The following is a 16943-nucleotide window of genomic DNA, read 5'->3' as shown; positions in this document are numbered from 1 at the left end:
ATTTATTAGCTTAAATTGTCATATTAACTTATTTCTAGAATAGCTTTATATTCCTAGTTACGATACTTAGTTTAAAGTTTAACTTAGACAGATTTTGTAGGTATTACTTAGTAACGGTATCAAATCCACGTGTTACAAATTGAACGAGAGGTCTTTTTTTTTAACCAAATTTAGTCGATTTATTAACCAATTGTTATATTAAATTATCTTCTATAAGTAGATTATAGACCTAGTCAGGATCCTTAGTTTATTCTAAATTGAGATAGCGAGATTTGGAAGCTAATCAATACTTACGAGTCCGTAGAAGTACCGTTCGTGAATTCCCGCCATTTTTACACAATAGCATAAGCTTAGTGTAGTATAGTGCATAATATAATATTGTCAATTAATCAGTAAATCTATTAATCTGGATAAACTTTATTGTCAATTAAATTGTACTTTTAACTTAATCGTAACAAATAATTAATACATAACTATAGTGGTACACGTGATACGGAAGTTATATAAAGGGAACTCGTACAAAACACTAGATACCGAAAAAATAAATATAGCATTATAACTGTTTTGGGATATAACTTAAGGATTTAATTTTGTTTTGAAATTTTATTGAATTAAATCGGAATCATGACTCAGACCAGAGCAGCAAAGCAAAAGGCTCAAGCTAATGGGAGAGCTGTGGTTCAGGGGAGAACTGAGGGGGGGTAGTTGCTCTCTGAATCACAGTCTTTTAAAATGCACTGTTTGCTTGATGTTTGCGGAGCAGTCGGGTACGGGACATGATACTGCCACGGGGGATGTCTTTGTGTGTGCACGATGTAAGGAGTGCAAGGAAATCAGGCGACAACTCAGCGTTGTTATGGGCCTTTATGAGAGCTTGAAGGACAGGGTGGATGCCCTCGAAGGAAATAAATTGAGGGGCCCATCAAGCTTTCAGCCGCCCACATCAACGCCAGAGCTTGCACTTGGTCATCAGGCAACACAGAGGCAGCCCCCTAGGCAGAATGCGCTGGTCCCACAGGAACTAGTAGTTGTTGGTGACCCTATTGTCAGGGAAGCGGGGAATATGCTTTGTAAAACGGATAGGTGGAATAGGACCAGGGTATGTCTGCCAGGGGCAAAGGTTGATGACGTTGTAGAGCGGATATCATCTTTTAAGGGCACAAAAGGTGATATAATTGTACACTTTGGCACTAATAATATTAAGAGTAGGAGACCGGCGGAATTATTTAGCAAGTACAGGTCACTGTTGAAAAAAAGTCGTGAATTAGGGTTGAATTTGAAAGTGTCTGCAATTCTGCCCAGACACGATAGGAGGGAGTATATGATGAAAGCCTTGTCGATCAATTCGGCCCTGGAGGGATTGTGCAAGGCTCAAGGGGTAGAATTTTTTTCAGCCTGGACTGTACTTGTTAACAGGAGAGATTGCTTCTACAGGGATGGGATACACTTAAATAGAAAGGGTGCAAGAATTTTTGCTGATGCTGTCGAGGCAGAGTTAGGTGGGTCGGAAAACTGCTAGTTGGGGGGGGATACAAGGACTAATAGATTAACAGTAGCCACTGGCAGAGGTGGAAGTGATTCTTGCACTGCTTCTATTGAAATGAGCAGACGCCTGAAAAACAAGATGCAGGATACTTCAGAGACTGCTGGGAATCATTGCGGTATAAGTAAACACATGGGTTGTGTTAGGGTAGCCAAGAATAGAAACAGGTGCATGTATACCTGCGTGTACACCAATGCTAGGAGTTTTGGTAAATAAATTTGATGAATTTGAGGTATTGCTCAAAACATCAAAGGCAGATATTGTTGGGATATCAGAGACGTGGTGTCACACAGATATAAGGAATGCGGAACTGGAATTTGGGGAATACAATGTGTATAGAAAGGACAGACAGGACAGGAGGGGAGGATTGGTTATGCTATTAGTTAAGAAACACATAAAGTCCAAGGAAGTGAAGCCAGTCGACATCGATGGACAGGGCAGTGTCGAGTCAGTTTGGTGTGACATAAGCATAGGGAAATCAAAATTGAGAGTAGGAGTGTGCTATAGGACTATTGACTCTGATGAGTATAATAAGATATTGTACAGGGAAATAGAGTGGGCCAGTAAATCAGAGAGTCTTATAATGGGGGATTTTAATTTCCTAGATATTGACTGGAATTTGTGGGTTGGTCACTCACACACTAGCAAGGCTTTTGTGGATTTATTGGATGATTGTTTTCTACATCAGCATGTTCGTGAGGCAACAAGAGGGAGCAATACTCTTGATCTGATTATCAGTAGTGATTCTTCATGCATTAAGAATCTGCAGATAAATGAACCACTAGGTGGCAGTGATCACAGTGTGTTGAAGTGGGATTTACTCAAAGAGGTAACTACCATCAGAGGTAAAGGGAAGGGTTTTTGTTTTCGTAAAGGCGACTATGATGGTCTGAGACAGTATTTAAATTCTATACAGTGGGACCAACTGATGATGTTACCAACAGCAAACTCAAAATGGGAAGCATTCAAGGAACTAATCTTGGAGACTACCAGGCTTTACATACCAACTAAGAAATATTGTTCAAGGTTTAGGCCTAAATGGTTGTCAGATGAACTAATGAGACATGTGGCAGAGAAGAAAAATGCATGGGATATATACAAATTAATGGGTGACATGGAAGCCTATGATAGATATAAGTTGGTCTGTAACCAAGTCACAAAGGAGATTAGGCAGGCAAAGGCAGACTACGAAAAATCCTTGGCAAAGGATGCAAACAGAAAAGTGTTCTTTATCTATTTAAACTCAAGAAGGAAAGGGATGAATCAGATTGGTCCACTGGATATTGATGGTTTAACAGTTGAGGATCCTGCTCAGGTGGCTAACAATCTAAACGAGTATTTTGCATCTACATTCACGCATGAGGAGTTATTCTGGAAGGAGAGTGATGTAGGTAAAGTAAACATTGGCAGTGAGCTGGATGCTTTTGTAATAACTGAGAGGAAAGTGGAGGAGAGATTGTTGAGGATAAACATAAAAAAGGCACCTGGAGTGGATGGGATCTATCCAGTTATATTAAAGGAGGCAGCAGAGGAAGTAAGCAAACCCCTAGCCATAATTATGAGAGCTTTTTTGGACTCAGGGGAGGTACCCATAGATTGGAGATGTGCAAATGTAACCCCAATTCACAAAGGAGGATCAAAGGCTGACACAAGTAATTATAGACCCGTTAGTTTAACTTCTATTCCAGGTAAATTAATGGAGGCACTGGTTAAAGAAGCACTGCAGGATCATCTAGACAAGAATTCAGTTATAGCTCAAACGCAGCATGGTTTTGTTAAGGGCAGGTCTTGCCTGACCAATTTGATTGGATACTATGATGTAGTCACAAAAGAACTGGATGCAGGGAATAACTTTGATATTATATATTTGGATCTTAGAAAGGCTTTTGATACTGTTGCACATGGAAGACTGCTGCACAAATTGGAGCAGTGTGGCATTGGAGGCAAATTGCTGCTATGGATAAGGGGATGGTTGAGTGGCAGAAGACAGAGTGGTAATCAATGGACACTGCTCAACGTGGACTAATGTTATTAGTGGAGTTCCTCAGGGTTCAGTGTTGTGTCCGTTGTTGTTTTCGGTGTTTATGAATGATATTGATGATGGGATATCAAGTTTAATGTCCAAGTTTGCAGATGATACAAAGGTTGGCAGGGTTGTTAAGGACACCACTGATGCTATGCTGCTGTAACAGGATCTGGAAAGGTTGAACAGATGGGCTGAGAGGTGGCAAATGAAGTTTAACATTGACAAATGTAAAGTACTACATATGGGAAACAGTAACCCCAGAGCATCGTATCAACTCTGTGGTACTACACTGACAGTGGTGGAGAATGAAAAGGACCTGGGGATAAATGTGCAGGCAGATATGAAGTTCTCTGAGCAGTGCAGACGAGCTGCTCTTGGTGTCTTGTCAATGATATACAGGAATTTTTTTAGCAGGGATAAGGAGGTGATTATTCCCTTGTATAAGGCAATGGTTAGGCCACATCTTGAGTACTGTATACAGGTCTGGAGGCCTCATTTCAAGAAGGATGTAGAGCTGCTGGAACGGGTACAGAGAAGGGCAACAAGATTAGTGAATGGAACAAAGGGTTGCTCTTACGAAGAAAGGTTTAAGTTTTGCAAATTACAGAGTCTGGACACTAGGCACCGGCAAGGTGATCTGATAGAGGTGTATAAGGCTTTGAATCGTTTGAGCATGCTCAATGCCAATGGTATTCTTCATCTTGCTCAGAATAATCAGCTCAGAGGGCATAAATTCAAATTGAGGAAGGACGGATGTCGGATAGATGTGCGGAAATTTGCCTTTGGCCACCGGGTGGTTGGTTGGTGGAACCGACTTCCATCACTTGTTGTTGAAGTCGATAGCTTAAACAAATTTAAGGCTCAACTGGACAGGTATTTCGAGTGAACGGAGGGGTGAAATGGGAGTGGTGTGTTTTTTTTTTTTTTTTTTTTTTGGCTGATGCTGAATAAGCTTGATTTCTTGCATCATATGCCTCTACTAATGCTAATGCTAACTGGGGCTAATGAAAAATTTTGTGAAGGCTTTGGAAGTGAACGGTCCTGTGTTCACATACTTGCAACAGAAATTCCAAATGCTTAGTACAGAGAAGATTAAGGCAGACATTTTCACCGGTCCACAAATAGGGCAACTATTCAAAGACGAACAGTTCGAATGTGTTCTTTGTGATAGTGAGAAAGTGTGGAAAGCTTTCGAAATGTTTCGACTGATTTTCTAGGAAATGTTAAAGCCAGCAACTAAAGGCAGCTTATGGAAGATCTCATTACTTCTTATGAAAAACTGGGGTGTGACATGTCATCGAAGTTGCATTTTTTGCACTCACACCTGAATTTCTTTCCGGCAAACTGTGATGCCATCAGTGAAAAACTTGGTGAGTACATCCATCAAGACCACGCAGCGATGGAACAAAGATACAAAACCAACGGAGTGCTGCTGTGCTAGCAAGTTATTGTTGGATGGTGAAAAGGGATGCTCCCAAAGCTGAATACAAGCGAAAGGTGAAAAGGCCCCATATTTGATACAGGTATGTTCGTAGCTACATCTTCCTGCCATATAAATGGCAGTAAGATGTAGAAGAAGATTATAGTAAGAATGGCAGAAGATTATACCTTGTATAAATATAAAAAAACTACTTTTTTCGAAAACAAGAGCCACTCTGCCATTTTAAACACTATTTCCACGTTTAGCACACCAAAATCTATAAAGTACAAACTTAATTTTATGCTTGTAACAAGATATGATCCAAAATTTGCTGTTCAGTGTAACGTAGCTTAATTCTACGGTACTCACCTTTTTTATAATATGCAGTTGATGCTTTGGATAGGATGGATACTAATTTGAGTTTAAAAATTGGGATTAGTATGGATAAATTTAATTTTGAAACAGAGTTAAAATATGCCCAAGGAAATAGAAATGGTATCAAGTTTATTTTTGTGTCTGAAAATATTGTATGTATTGTCGTGTTTGTATGTATCTTGGTCAGAAAGGATTTGTTTCATTTTATCAATATATGTACTTTTATTTAAGATCACTATGGTATTGCCTTTATCGGCTTTCTGTATAATAATGTTTGGATTATGTTGTATTTTCTGTATGTCTGTTAACTCTTGCTTATTTATATTAGATTGGGGTTGAAATTTTGAATTAAGAATGGAGTTGGCTTGATGTATTATTCGCCATTTATCAGGGTGGTTTTCCAATTTGGTCTGAAGAACTTCAGACCAAAGATACCATTCTAAGGAAATTAAGGGCAAATAAAGAAATTAACTTACATACTTTGCAACAAATAGGTATACGAAATAACATCCTTCTGCAAATGTTTGGTATCACCAAACTACACAAACCCAACCATCCATTAAGACCAATAATCTCCTTCAACAAATCAGCTTTTGCCAACTTATCCTCCTTTCTAGTAAAGATCATTTTCCCCCCCTTACACTCACGTCACTTCTATTAGACACCAGATATTTCTGGTTCCACAATCAGATATATCAACAGATAATCGGTTTACCCATGGGATTGGGAATTTCAGCCCCCCCATTCCCTTCAGAGATCAAATTATATGCATGATATGCAGATGACATGCTTATAATAGGAAACAAAACCATAATTGATAACCTTTTCATTAAATTTAACTCAATACACGACAGATTAAAATATACTCTTGAAATAGAAGAAAATGGACAAATTAATTTCCTCAACCTTATCATATACAAAATGGACACCAAACTCGGAACTAGAATTTTCAGGAAAAACACCCACACTGGAAAACACTTACATTTTGAGTCACACCATCCACTTAGTATAAAAAAAGCTGTCCTCTATAACCAAATTTATAACGCTATCAAATACAGTTCCACACAAGATGACCTATCCAACAAACTTCAATACCTTACAGAAAAATTCATATCCAGGAAATACCCTTTTCAGTTAATTCAGTAAACTATTTCCACCATCCAAAATAATATCTAAACACCATCCAAACACATTACATGCTGTAACATACGTTACTGCATGTTCTTCCTTATCATAGTAATCTTGCCGGACAATTCCGTCGAGTATTTGCCGGTACTGACATCACTCTCACATTTTCAGCATATAATAAACTGGGATCAGTGTTTAATTCATATAAAGATACACATAAATATCAAATCTGTGACATGAATAATATTGTTTATTTAATCAAATGCCAACAAAACTGCAATGTGTGCTACATTGGTAGCACCACCTCTCCACGACTCCACAACAACATCAAATACATGAGCGTATTATCATTACCAATAGCTTTAGAACAGGAAAATCAAACACAGAACTCACATTACATGTACAATCCCACAATCACACCCCTTTAGTTGATTCAGCCATCCCCATTATTAAATTGAAATCTAGTTTTAAAATTTTTCAGTACAACGCCGTCATCATAGAATGGTTTCGCCATAATTCTAATTTTAACGTAATAAATGCCAAATTACCCTATAACATCTCTCTGGTTTGGAATCTCACTCGCCTGAGATTCCCACATGTATCAAAGAGCATCAAGGGAACATAGAGTCCTTTAAATACACGCGTTTCACTTTCTTTTCATTATTGACAACTGAAGACGTTAACAACGAAAGCCAATTCGTTACGGCTATTGGCCTCCTTGGTTTACAGATATAGTTTCAATCACTTTCAACCTTAAATTCTATGGCAACCAAGGACAAAGATGTGCACTTCTATTTCCTTGGGCATATTTTAACTCTGTTTCAAAATTAAATTTATCCATACTAATCCCAATTTTTAAACTCAAATTAGTATCCATCCTATCCTAAGCATCAACTGCAGATTATAAAAAAAGGTGAGTACCTTAAAATTAAGCTATGCTATTAACTTGAGTCAATCTAAATCGGTATCTTAAGAAATTCTACAAATCATTCAGTTGTTCAGTGTAATTAATAAGAGCATTTATGTGATTGTTATGGTGGTTACAGTTTTTATATAGCGCATTAGAAACTTAGGTTCCTGAGTATATATGCCGCTAGAAGTGTGTGTTCATTTTCAAGTTTGCATGTTGTGCTGAAAAAAACAAACAGCTCATGTGGCAGGGTAAGATCCTACTTTCTCCAGTCTTTTATGGGATTCAAGCCAACATCTCCTCCAAATGTGACAATGGCAAAACCACTGTACTGTCATGGGGGCATTTATGTGATTGATAAATAAACTATAGGATACAACAATAAAAAATTTAAAATTCAAATAAATGCATCTCTTTTCATACTTGGGTCATGATTTAAATTATGTCAGGAACCCCATGCCCTGATTTGGTTTGGTTATTAAAGATAATGTGGGGGCCATTGGGCAATCTGGTGGAGGAGTGGGGCAGAATTTATAGTGTTGCCACTGAATAGTTTTCCTACACATTTAAAAATAAAAGTATAGTATAGCTTAGCTTGTAGATTTAAAGGGAAAAGAGAAGTAGTCTGTGAAATAAGTGATCAAGTGGCTTGACAATCAGTTTGGTTAAAAATGAATTTTTAAAAACATGAACTTAAGATATGAATCCAGATGTACTCATGCATTTAATGGAAAAATTTTTGACAATTTATGCATTTCAAGTAAAGGTCAACCATTAGCTTCAGCTGGAAGTATTTCAAAATAAATCTATTTTTGTGTTTGATTATAAATTACAATGAATTTCTTCCATTACTATTCTTTGTGACAGTACAGTCACAAAATATAATTAGTTTACTAACTAACTATACTTAGATTTCACAGAGTATAATTAATTTTCTTCACATCATGTGTTAGAAAAACTGTAACTTGTTCTCAAGATTCCTTATTGGCATAAAATAAATAAAATTTCAAACAAATATAACATATTTCTGTTTCCTTTTACTAATTATTAATTGTAAGATAGAGATATATTTATGATTATATTGTAAACATATATATTAACCAGAAAAATCATTTAACTATGTTGTGTGAGGTCTGACAAAGTATTTGGATTATGTTTTCATTCTTTGTGATTGAGACAACAAAATACAATGTGACAAAGCGTAATGTGCTTAGACATCTCATTCCTACTGTAACACACAAGCTGTTTGCTTACAGTAGCCTGTTATTGTCAGCTGATAACAAAGATGTGTTTTGCATCTTGCTGATTTCAAAATGTTGCAGTGCACTAAACATTGCATATATACATTGAATTTTGCTTTGAAATTGGAAAAAAAAAATCCGAATTAAACGTATTATCTTCTTAAAATGGCATGTGGAAGCTCTCCAGTGTGTTGTGTAAAAGTTTTTGACTGGCACTGCTATTGCCATCTTATCATTTTTTGACTGTGAGAGTGTTGTCCAAATAAGATTATGCTCGAGAGAGGGACAAAAAATTAACAGAGTTCTACCTTGAAGTGCTGAGATGCTTTCATTATGCAGTTTGAAGAAAAAGGAAACAGGAAAAGTGGAACTCCAAAGATTGAGGATAATCATTCAAAAATGTGGGAAACTTAATAGAAGGCAAAATGAAATTCTGTTCCACATCTTTTAAACCTTTAATTTTCTCCCCCTTCATTCCAGTTGCTATATAGAGTTTTATTAATAAGGAAAATCAGCTGGCACTTTTGTTATAGTGAAATTTTTGTTAAAACTTGTGTAACAGTAGTTTACTGTACTGTTTAAGAAATATTTCAAGTGACTTTATTTTGCTAAATGTTAAACAAGATTTTTTTTTTTCCTTTCCCTTTTAGTTCCAAAACAGAATCTGCTCATAAAGAATTTAAGAAAGCCATAATTGCAGCTGTTTGTAGGTTCAATCCAGAGAAAAATTGTCTTGTTGTCATAGTAAGTATAGTTTTTAATCTGTAGAAAATAGTTTTTGAAATTTGCTGCAACTTCCATTGATCACATTTATGGCATTAAAGCTGGCTTATATTTATTGAATTATAATTCAAAAAAGGTAGGAAGTTACTTTTTTTTTTTTTTTTTCTAGGCATGTTAGCATATATGTGTAAAGTACCTGTATACCTCATTATGTCCATCTGTACATAATAACTCTACTCCTAGCAGTGCTTTAATGACATTTTTAAATTTTTTTTTTAGAAAAGATTTGCCATGCTGCTGTCCCAAATTTCATTAAAATCAGGTCAATAGAAATCCAGTTCTTCTTCTTCTTTAATGCTGCCGAATGGCGTTTGCGACTTCGTTTTGATATTGTTCTCTGTCTAGCGCTGCGTGTAGAATTTGTGCTGTTGTCATGTGAAGCCAGGTGTTGATGTTATCTAGCCATGCCATTTTCGGTCTGCCTGGGCGTTTCTTGCCTTCGATCTTTCCCTCCAGGATGAGTGGTAGTAGGTGATATTTTTGTTGGTTCCTAGCGATGTGACCTAGGTATTTGCATTTCCTGCTGATGATGGTTTTGAGCAAGTCCCGTTCCGTGTGCATGTCCTGCAGGACCTGTGCGTTGGTTATCTTGGCTGTCCACGGAATTTTCAGCATTCTTCGGTAGAGCCACATTTCGAAGGCCTGGAGCTTTTTTGTAGTGGCTGATGTTAGAGTCCAGGTTTCTACACCGTAGAGCAGTATTGGCCAGATGTAGCATTTCAATGTGCGTAATTTGAGCACGATGTTCAAGCTTCTGTCGGTGAGGAGGGTTCTCCATTTGGTGAATGCCTGCCTGGCTTGTTCAATTCTGCTTTTGATTTCGGCCTCATGGTTCAGCTGGTCATCAATGAGCACTCCGAGATACTTGAAGCGGTGTATTTGCTCTAATTTTTCGTTGTTTAGTTTGATCGTGATTTTGCTTGCAGTCCTGCTGACCTTCATCACCTTTGTTTTCTTTTTGTTGATTCGTAGCCCCCATGCTTGGCTTTCTATGTCCACTTCGTTCAAGATGGTCTGTAAATCTTGTTCTGAATCCGCTATTAGTGCTGTGTCATCGGCATATCTTAAGTTATTGATGTAGTGTCCGTTAACTTTTATGCCGATGTTCTTGTCAGCCAGTGTTTGGTCGAAGATCATTTCCGAATAGATGTTAAAAAGAATGGGAGATAATGGACAGCCTTGCCGGACGCCTTTTTTTATTGGAATTGGGTCTGTCAGATCGTTGTCATAGCGAAGCCGGGCTGTTTGATTCCAGTAGAGAGTTGAAATCCAGTTAGTTTCTTTTTTCATACATATCACATAGGCTTTCATATGCTTATATTGTAGCTAAATTTTCCATTTATTACATTTTTACTGTTTTTACTAAAGTTGAGAAATAAATTAGGTTTTGAGTTTGATAAAGGAAGTAGCATTAATTTTTGTCATCAATTACTTTTAGGCAAGATCAGATACGTCAAAAAAACGAGCATCTATGCTTTGTGAAATGCATTTTCGAAATTTACGTCAGAAGGTCCTCTTATTAAATAGAACGGAAGAAGCAGCAAGGCAATTAGAGGTAATTTAATAAATATAACTATAAATAATAAAAAAAACTTTTGTTGGATTAACTATTGTCTATTAGTGCATTTTATATATATATTTTTTTTAAACCAACATATGTCATCCATATCCAAAGAACAAATGAAAGATTTGAGGCCCAGCTGAGTCTTTATTATTACTATTATTGGTTATTTTATGCTCATCTGATGCTTTTGTGTATCAGTGACAGAGAAATCAAGATAGCCCTTTGAAGAATTTGTAATATTCAGTATTTTAAGTCTGTGGTTAGTCTGGCTTCTTTTCTAAGCCATAATGAAATAAACTTGGAAGAGAATAATTTTCGGTTTAAGAATATGAGAATTCAGAATAATTACAAGTGTCTATATTTATAAATTAAAGCATGTTTTGAATGTTTGAACATCGCTTGAAAGAAAGTCAGACCGATGCCAGATGTTTGGTCTGTAGTCTGTTAGTCACCTAGTAAGATTTTAGGCCCAGTTCTATTTCATAGTTCTGACTTATCCCTCCTCTTATGGGAACATTACTGTAAATTTAGAATGGCCTTTCTAAACCAGTTCAAAATTTCAGGACTTGTTTTGTTTTTGTGTATCTTAGAAACTTGTGTAAAAAATAATTATATGACAATTTTTTTATTGAAAAAATTCTTTATTAACAAAGAACAAACTCACATATATATAGCTGCCAACCATCTGAATTTATGCAGTATTTTTTGATCTTTACTCTACTCCCTCTCACTCTCCCTCTCCCTCTCCTAACACCGCTTTTTTCACATGAAATATATACTATTTCAAAATATGGCTGATGTTAAAAAAAAAAAAAAAAAATTCTGTGAATTTCTACATAATTTTGGAACTGTGGTGGAGATGATTTTTTATTTTCAAGTGGCTTAAAATGAGGATAAGTGTCCAGTGCTGTGGTTTTATTTGTTTTAACAAAACAAAAAAAAAAAAAAAAAAAATTCTGAAATCTACAATACCCCCAATTTTTATCCATTTATCTTGTAATTTTAATCAGTACCCATTGTGTTACCAGTGTGCTCATTGGGCTGTTAGTAGTGCTTATAGTTGTACTAATGATAAAAAAAAAGCTGAATTAAAATAATTTTTCATTGTCATGTCACAATTTTTTAAAGAATCGGTTTATATAATATAGTTGCACTAAATAGTGAAAAAATTTCAATATAAAATTTGCATTTACAGCTGCATTATAATTTTCTAAAAATTAAGTTCTATGATAGATAAAAATTACAGTAAACTTTATTGTTAAATTTAATTAAACTTAAAAAAACTTAACTTTGTTTTAGAATTACTATATATATTTTTTTAATATATATAGTATTATTAGCTCTGAGAAAACAAAAATGAATAAAAAAAATCTATTCATATTCACATTTAAGCAGCTAAACTAGAACATAAAATTTGGATATGTTATGAATGTTTTATATACTGCTTTTAAAATTAAACTAGATAATACTATAGGATTATCTCCATTATTTTAAAATTAAACTAATGAACATAATCCTATAGTACGTACAAACTGGACTGCAAGCTAAGGTAGATCATGAGATGTTCATGATGAGGAATGCAAAGAAATAGCAAAGAATCCTTTGCTTTCCTCCCTTTCCTTCATTAGAAGGAAAGGGATGAACAACATTCGCCTACTAGATATGAATGGAATAACTATTCTTGCCTGAGAATGCAAAGAATTCTTTATGCATGTTGACATTAGAAGGAAAGAAATGAACAACATTTACCTTTAGATATGAATGGCATAACTATCTATGATCCTGCTCGGGTTGCTGACAAACTAAATAAATATTTTGTATCTACATTCGTGTATGAAAAAATTTTTAGGAATGGCAACATCAGAAGCAAAGCACATAGGGCTGATAGAATCTGTGTGATTATATTAAAAGAAGCAGTAAAAGAGGTAAGCAAACTCTTGGCCATAATTATGAGAATATCTGTGGATTCAGGGGAGGTCCTATAGTTTGGAAGAGTGCAGATGTCTCCTATTCACAAAGGGTGATGGAAGGCAACATAACAGTTATAGACCTCTACGTTTGACTTCTGTTCCAGGGAAAATAATGAAATCAGTAGTACAAGAAATATTGCAGGATTATCTTAATGTAAATATTAAAAGAGAGTCTTGGAATGATTGAAAATTAAGTGGAGTAGGCATTATTATTCTTTTATGCCAAAGAGCAGATGGCAATGAAAAACTAAACCCAATGGTGATTGGAAAATTCCAACCCAAAATGTTTTAAAGTAGTTTACCAACTTCCATGCAATTATGAGACCAGAAGAAGTTGCTTGGCTTGCAGTCAAAATTTGTCTTGAGTATTAAGAGTGGATAGTTGAATGTCTTCAGAAAAAAAAAAAAAAACATTTGATGAATGTAGATCACTTTACAGCAAATTTCTGCTGAGATACTAAAGCCAAAGAACATTTTATGATACAACTGGATTTTTGCAGCAGTGTTAGAAATAATTCTTAGATCAAGGCATTATTTGTAACCTGAGGAGATGCCTAATAAGGTACTTGATCTTCAAAGTAGAAAGGAATAATTTTCAGCCAAAGTGGAATGCCTTGGGTGCTATTCATAATGTTACTTCTTAGAATGGAATTTCATCATTGGCTTCTTGAAGGAATGACTTCATATTGCATTATTGGTTTCATGAAGTAATGACTTCTTATTACATCAGCGGCTTTGGTGACAATATCGCTGAAAATATAGTCCAGCAAATGATAATAGGATGGGATGTGGAAGGGATGGGACTTTAAAGGAACATATGGATTTCATTGGAGAATTTGTGGAATTTGTTAAGGCAGATGATGATGGTGTTTCTATAACAACAACAATGCTAACATACCTGCTGACCACCAAGTGAATTTTTTTTACCAGTTATGAAATTGAAAGTTAGAATGTCTGCTGTACTTAGCAATGTATGTAAGACAATTAATTTATTAAAGAAATAATTGGTTTTAAAGTTTCCTTTGATATTAATATCAGTTCTGTTTTTACTAGTTTATGTAGGCAGGCGAAGGCAGATTACGAGAAATCCTTGGCAAGGGATGCAAAGAAAAACAGCAAAGAGTTCTTTACTTATGTAAACTCTAGAAGGAAGGGGATGAATCAGATTGGTCCACTTGATATTGATGGGTCAAGTGTTGATGATCCTGCTCAGGTAGCTAACAAACTAAATGAATATTTTGCATCGACATTCACACATGAGGAGTTATTCAGCGAGGGGAATGCCAGAGGTGTATTCAACTCTAGCAGTAAGCTACAGAATCTTGAAATAACTGGGAGTAAAGTGGAGGAGAAACTGTTGAAGATAAACACAAGAAAGGCACCCGGGGTGGATGGGATCTATCCAGTTATATTAAAGGAGGCAGCAAAGGAAGTAAGCAAACCTTTAGCCATAATTATGAGAGCTTCCTTGGACTCAGGGGAGGTACCCATAGACTGGAAATGTGCAAATGTGACCCCAATTCACAAAGGAGGATCAAAGGCTGACACAAGTAATTATAGACCTGTGAGCTTAACTTCTGTTCCAGGAAAATTAATGGAGGCACTGGTTAAAGAAGCACTGCAGGATCATTTAGACAAGACTTCAGTTATAGTTCAGACACAGCATGGCTTTGTTAAGGGGAAGTCTTGCCTGACCAACTTGATTGGATACTATGATGCAGTCACAAAAGAACTGGATGCAGGGAATAACTTTGATATTATATACTTGGATCTTAGAAAGGCTTTTGATACTGTTGCACATGGAAGACTGCTACACAAATTGGAGCAGTGTGACATTGGAGACAAATTGCTGCTATGGATAAAGGGGTGGTTCAGGGGGAGAAGACAGAGAGTGGTAATCAATGGACACTGCTCATCGTGGACTGATGTTATTAGTGGAGTCCCTCAGGGCTCAGTGTTGGGTCCATTATTGTTTTCTGTATTTATAAATGATATTGATGATGGTATATCGGGCTTAATGTCCAAGTTTGCAGACGATACAAAGGTTGGCAGGGTTGTCAAGGACACTACTGACACTATGCTGCTGCAACAGGATCTGGAAAGGTTCAGCAGATGGGCTGAGAGGTGGCAAATGAAGTTTAACATTGATAAATGTAAAGTACTACACATGGGAAACAGCAACCCCAGAGCAACGTATCAACTCTGTGGTACTACACTGACAGTGGTAGAGAATGAAAGGGACTTGGGGGTGGTTGTGCAGGCAGATATGAAGTTCTCTGAGCAGTGCAGACGGGCTGCAAGAGTAGCTCATGGAGTATTGTCAATGATATACAGGAATTTTTCCAGCAGGGATAAGGAGGTGATTATTCCATTGTATAAGGCGATGGTCAGGCCACACCTAGAGTACTGTATACAGGTCTGGAGACCTCATTTCAAGAAGGATGTAGAGCTGCTGGAACGAGTACAGAGAAGGGCAACAAGATTAGTGAATGGAACAAAGGGGTGCTCTTACGAAGAAAGGCTTAAGTTTTGCAAATTACAGTGTCTGGAGACTAGGCACCAGCGAGGTGATCTGATAGAGGTGTATAAAGCTTTGAATGGTTTAAGCATGCTCAATGCTGATGGGATTCTTCCTCTAGCTCAGAAAAATCACCTGAGAGGGCATAAATTCAAATTGAGGAAAGACAGATGTAGGATAGAAGTGCGGAAATTTGCCTTTAGCCAGCGGGTGGTTGGTTGGTGGAACAGACTTCCATTTCTTGTGGTGGAGGTTGATAGCCTAAATAAGTTTAAGGCTCAGCTGGACAGATATTTTGAACGAACAGAGGGGTGAAGTGGGTTTTTTTTTTGGCTGATGCTGCATAAGCTTGCTTTCTTGCATCAAATGCCTCTACTAATGCTAATGCTAATGTAATACTGATTACATATATTAATTTCAGTTTTATTGTTTCTTGTTACTTCTATTACAAATAAAATAAAATCTAAACAAAATATTATTCTTATTGTTGTTAGCCAAAGCTTAAGTTAATGACCTGACCCATCTGTTGGATAAATATAGGACTGTGCTGAAATAATGCCACTAGGTCAGAATCTGGATGTGTGTACATATCTGCCCAGGCATGATGGGGGAGGGGGGGAATTATATGCTGAAAGTCTTGTGGATTTACTCAAGACTTAAAGGAATCTGCAAGGCTCTTGGAGGAAAATTTTTATCAGCATTGCCCCACATTTGTAGGTAGAGGGAAGCTATTTTGTAGAGATTGTATGCATTTGAACAAAGGTGGTGCAAGGATTTTTGCCAGTGTCATCGAGGATACCCTAAGGGTTCAGGGAAACTGCTAGTCACAGAGGGAAAGGGGCAAATTAGATCTGCATTTATCTGATGATATGAGTCAAAGTAATGCTTGCACTCATCTTGTGAATTCTTCCTTGTTGCCACAACAGCCTATGTTGATAAGATGTTCTAAGGATAGCAATGTTTTAGATGAGGAGGAAGATGAAGCTTGGGATACTAAACTAAATAACTTCAAGGGGTGTATCAAGGTAGTAAACTATAGATTACTTAGTCTCAACTATGTCTATAGTAATGTCATGAGTGTTGTCAATAAAATGACTGAATTTGAACTCCTGGTTAGGAAAATTAATGCTAATATAATAGAGGCTAACAGAAACGTGGTGCCACCTGGAAATTGATGATGAGTTCCAGTACAGTATGTATAATGTATTTGGGAAAGATAGGAAGATAGATGGGGTGGAGGGGTCATGCTTCTTATCAAAAGCAGTCGGAGCATGAAAACAGCTTTTGCTGAGTCTGAAGTGACATCTGTCAGCATAGAATCTGTGTGATGAGAGTTAGTTGGAAGCAAAGGAAGAGCAAGAGTGGGAGTAATCTACAGACCAGAAGATTGTGAAGAATATGATGAGAGTCTTTACATGCAGATGGAATGGGCAAGAAAGCATGAATGTCTTATTATGACTTTAAT

General features: G+C 36.6%; 1 protein-coding gene across 4 annotated transcripts in view; it reads left to right on the top strand.

Annotated features, from left to right (window-relative positions):
- LOC150084234 (fragile X messenger ribonucleoprotein 1 homolog B-like) overlaps window positions 1-16943 on the top strand; it is a 497644-nt gene that overhangs the window by 174887 nt on the left and 305814 nt on the right. For all 4 annotated transcript variants that reach the window (XM_090375957.1, XM_090375959.1, XM_090375958.1 and 1 more), the window contains exons 6-7: window positions 9294-9387; window positions 10865-10981. In XM_090375957.1, coding sequence (XP_090232083.1) covers window positions 9294-9387; window positions 10865-10981 — 211 coding nt within the window. The remainder of the gene's footprint in view (window positions 1-9293; window positions 9388-10864; window positions 10982-16943) is intronic.

This window comes from Mastigoproctus giganteus, chromosome 6 (assembly GCF_048544385.1).
Source record: "Mastigoproctus giganteus isolate SK-2022 chromosome 6, ASM4854438v1, whole genome shotgun sequence".
Classification (NCBI taxonomy): Eukaryota; Metazoa; Arthropoda; class Arachnida; order Uropygi; family Thelyphonidae; genus Mastigoproctus; species Mastigoproctus giganteus.
Note: the sequence above shows the minus strand (reverse complement) of the source record. Positions and strands in the feature narration are given on the sequence as shown.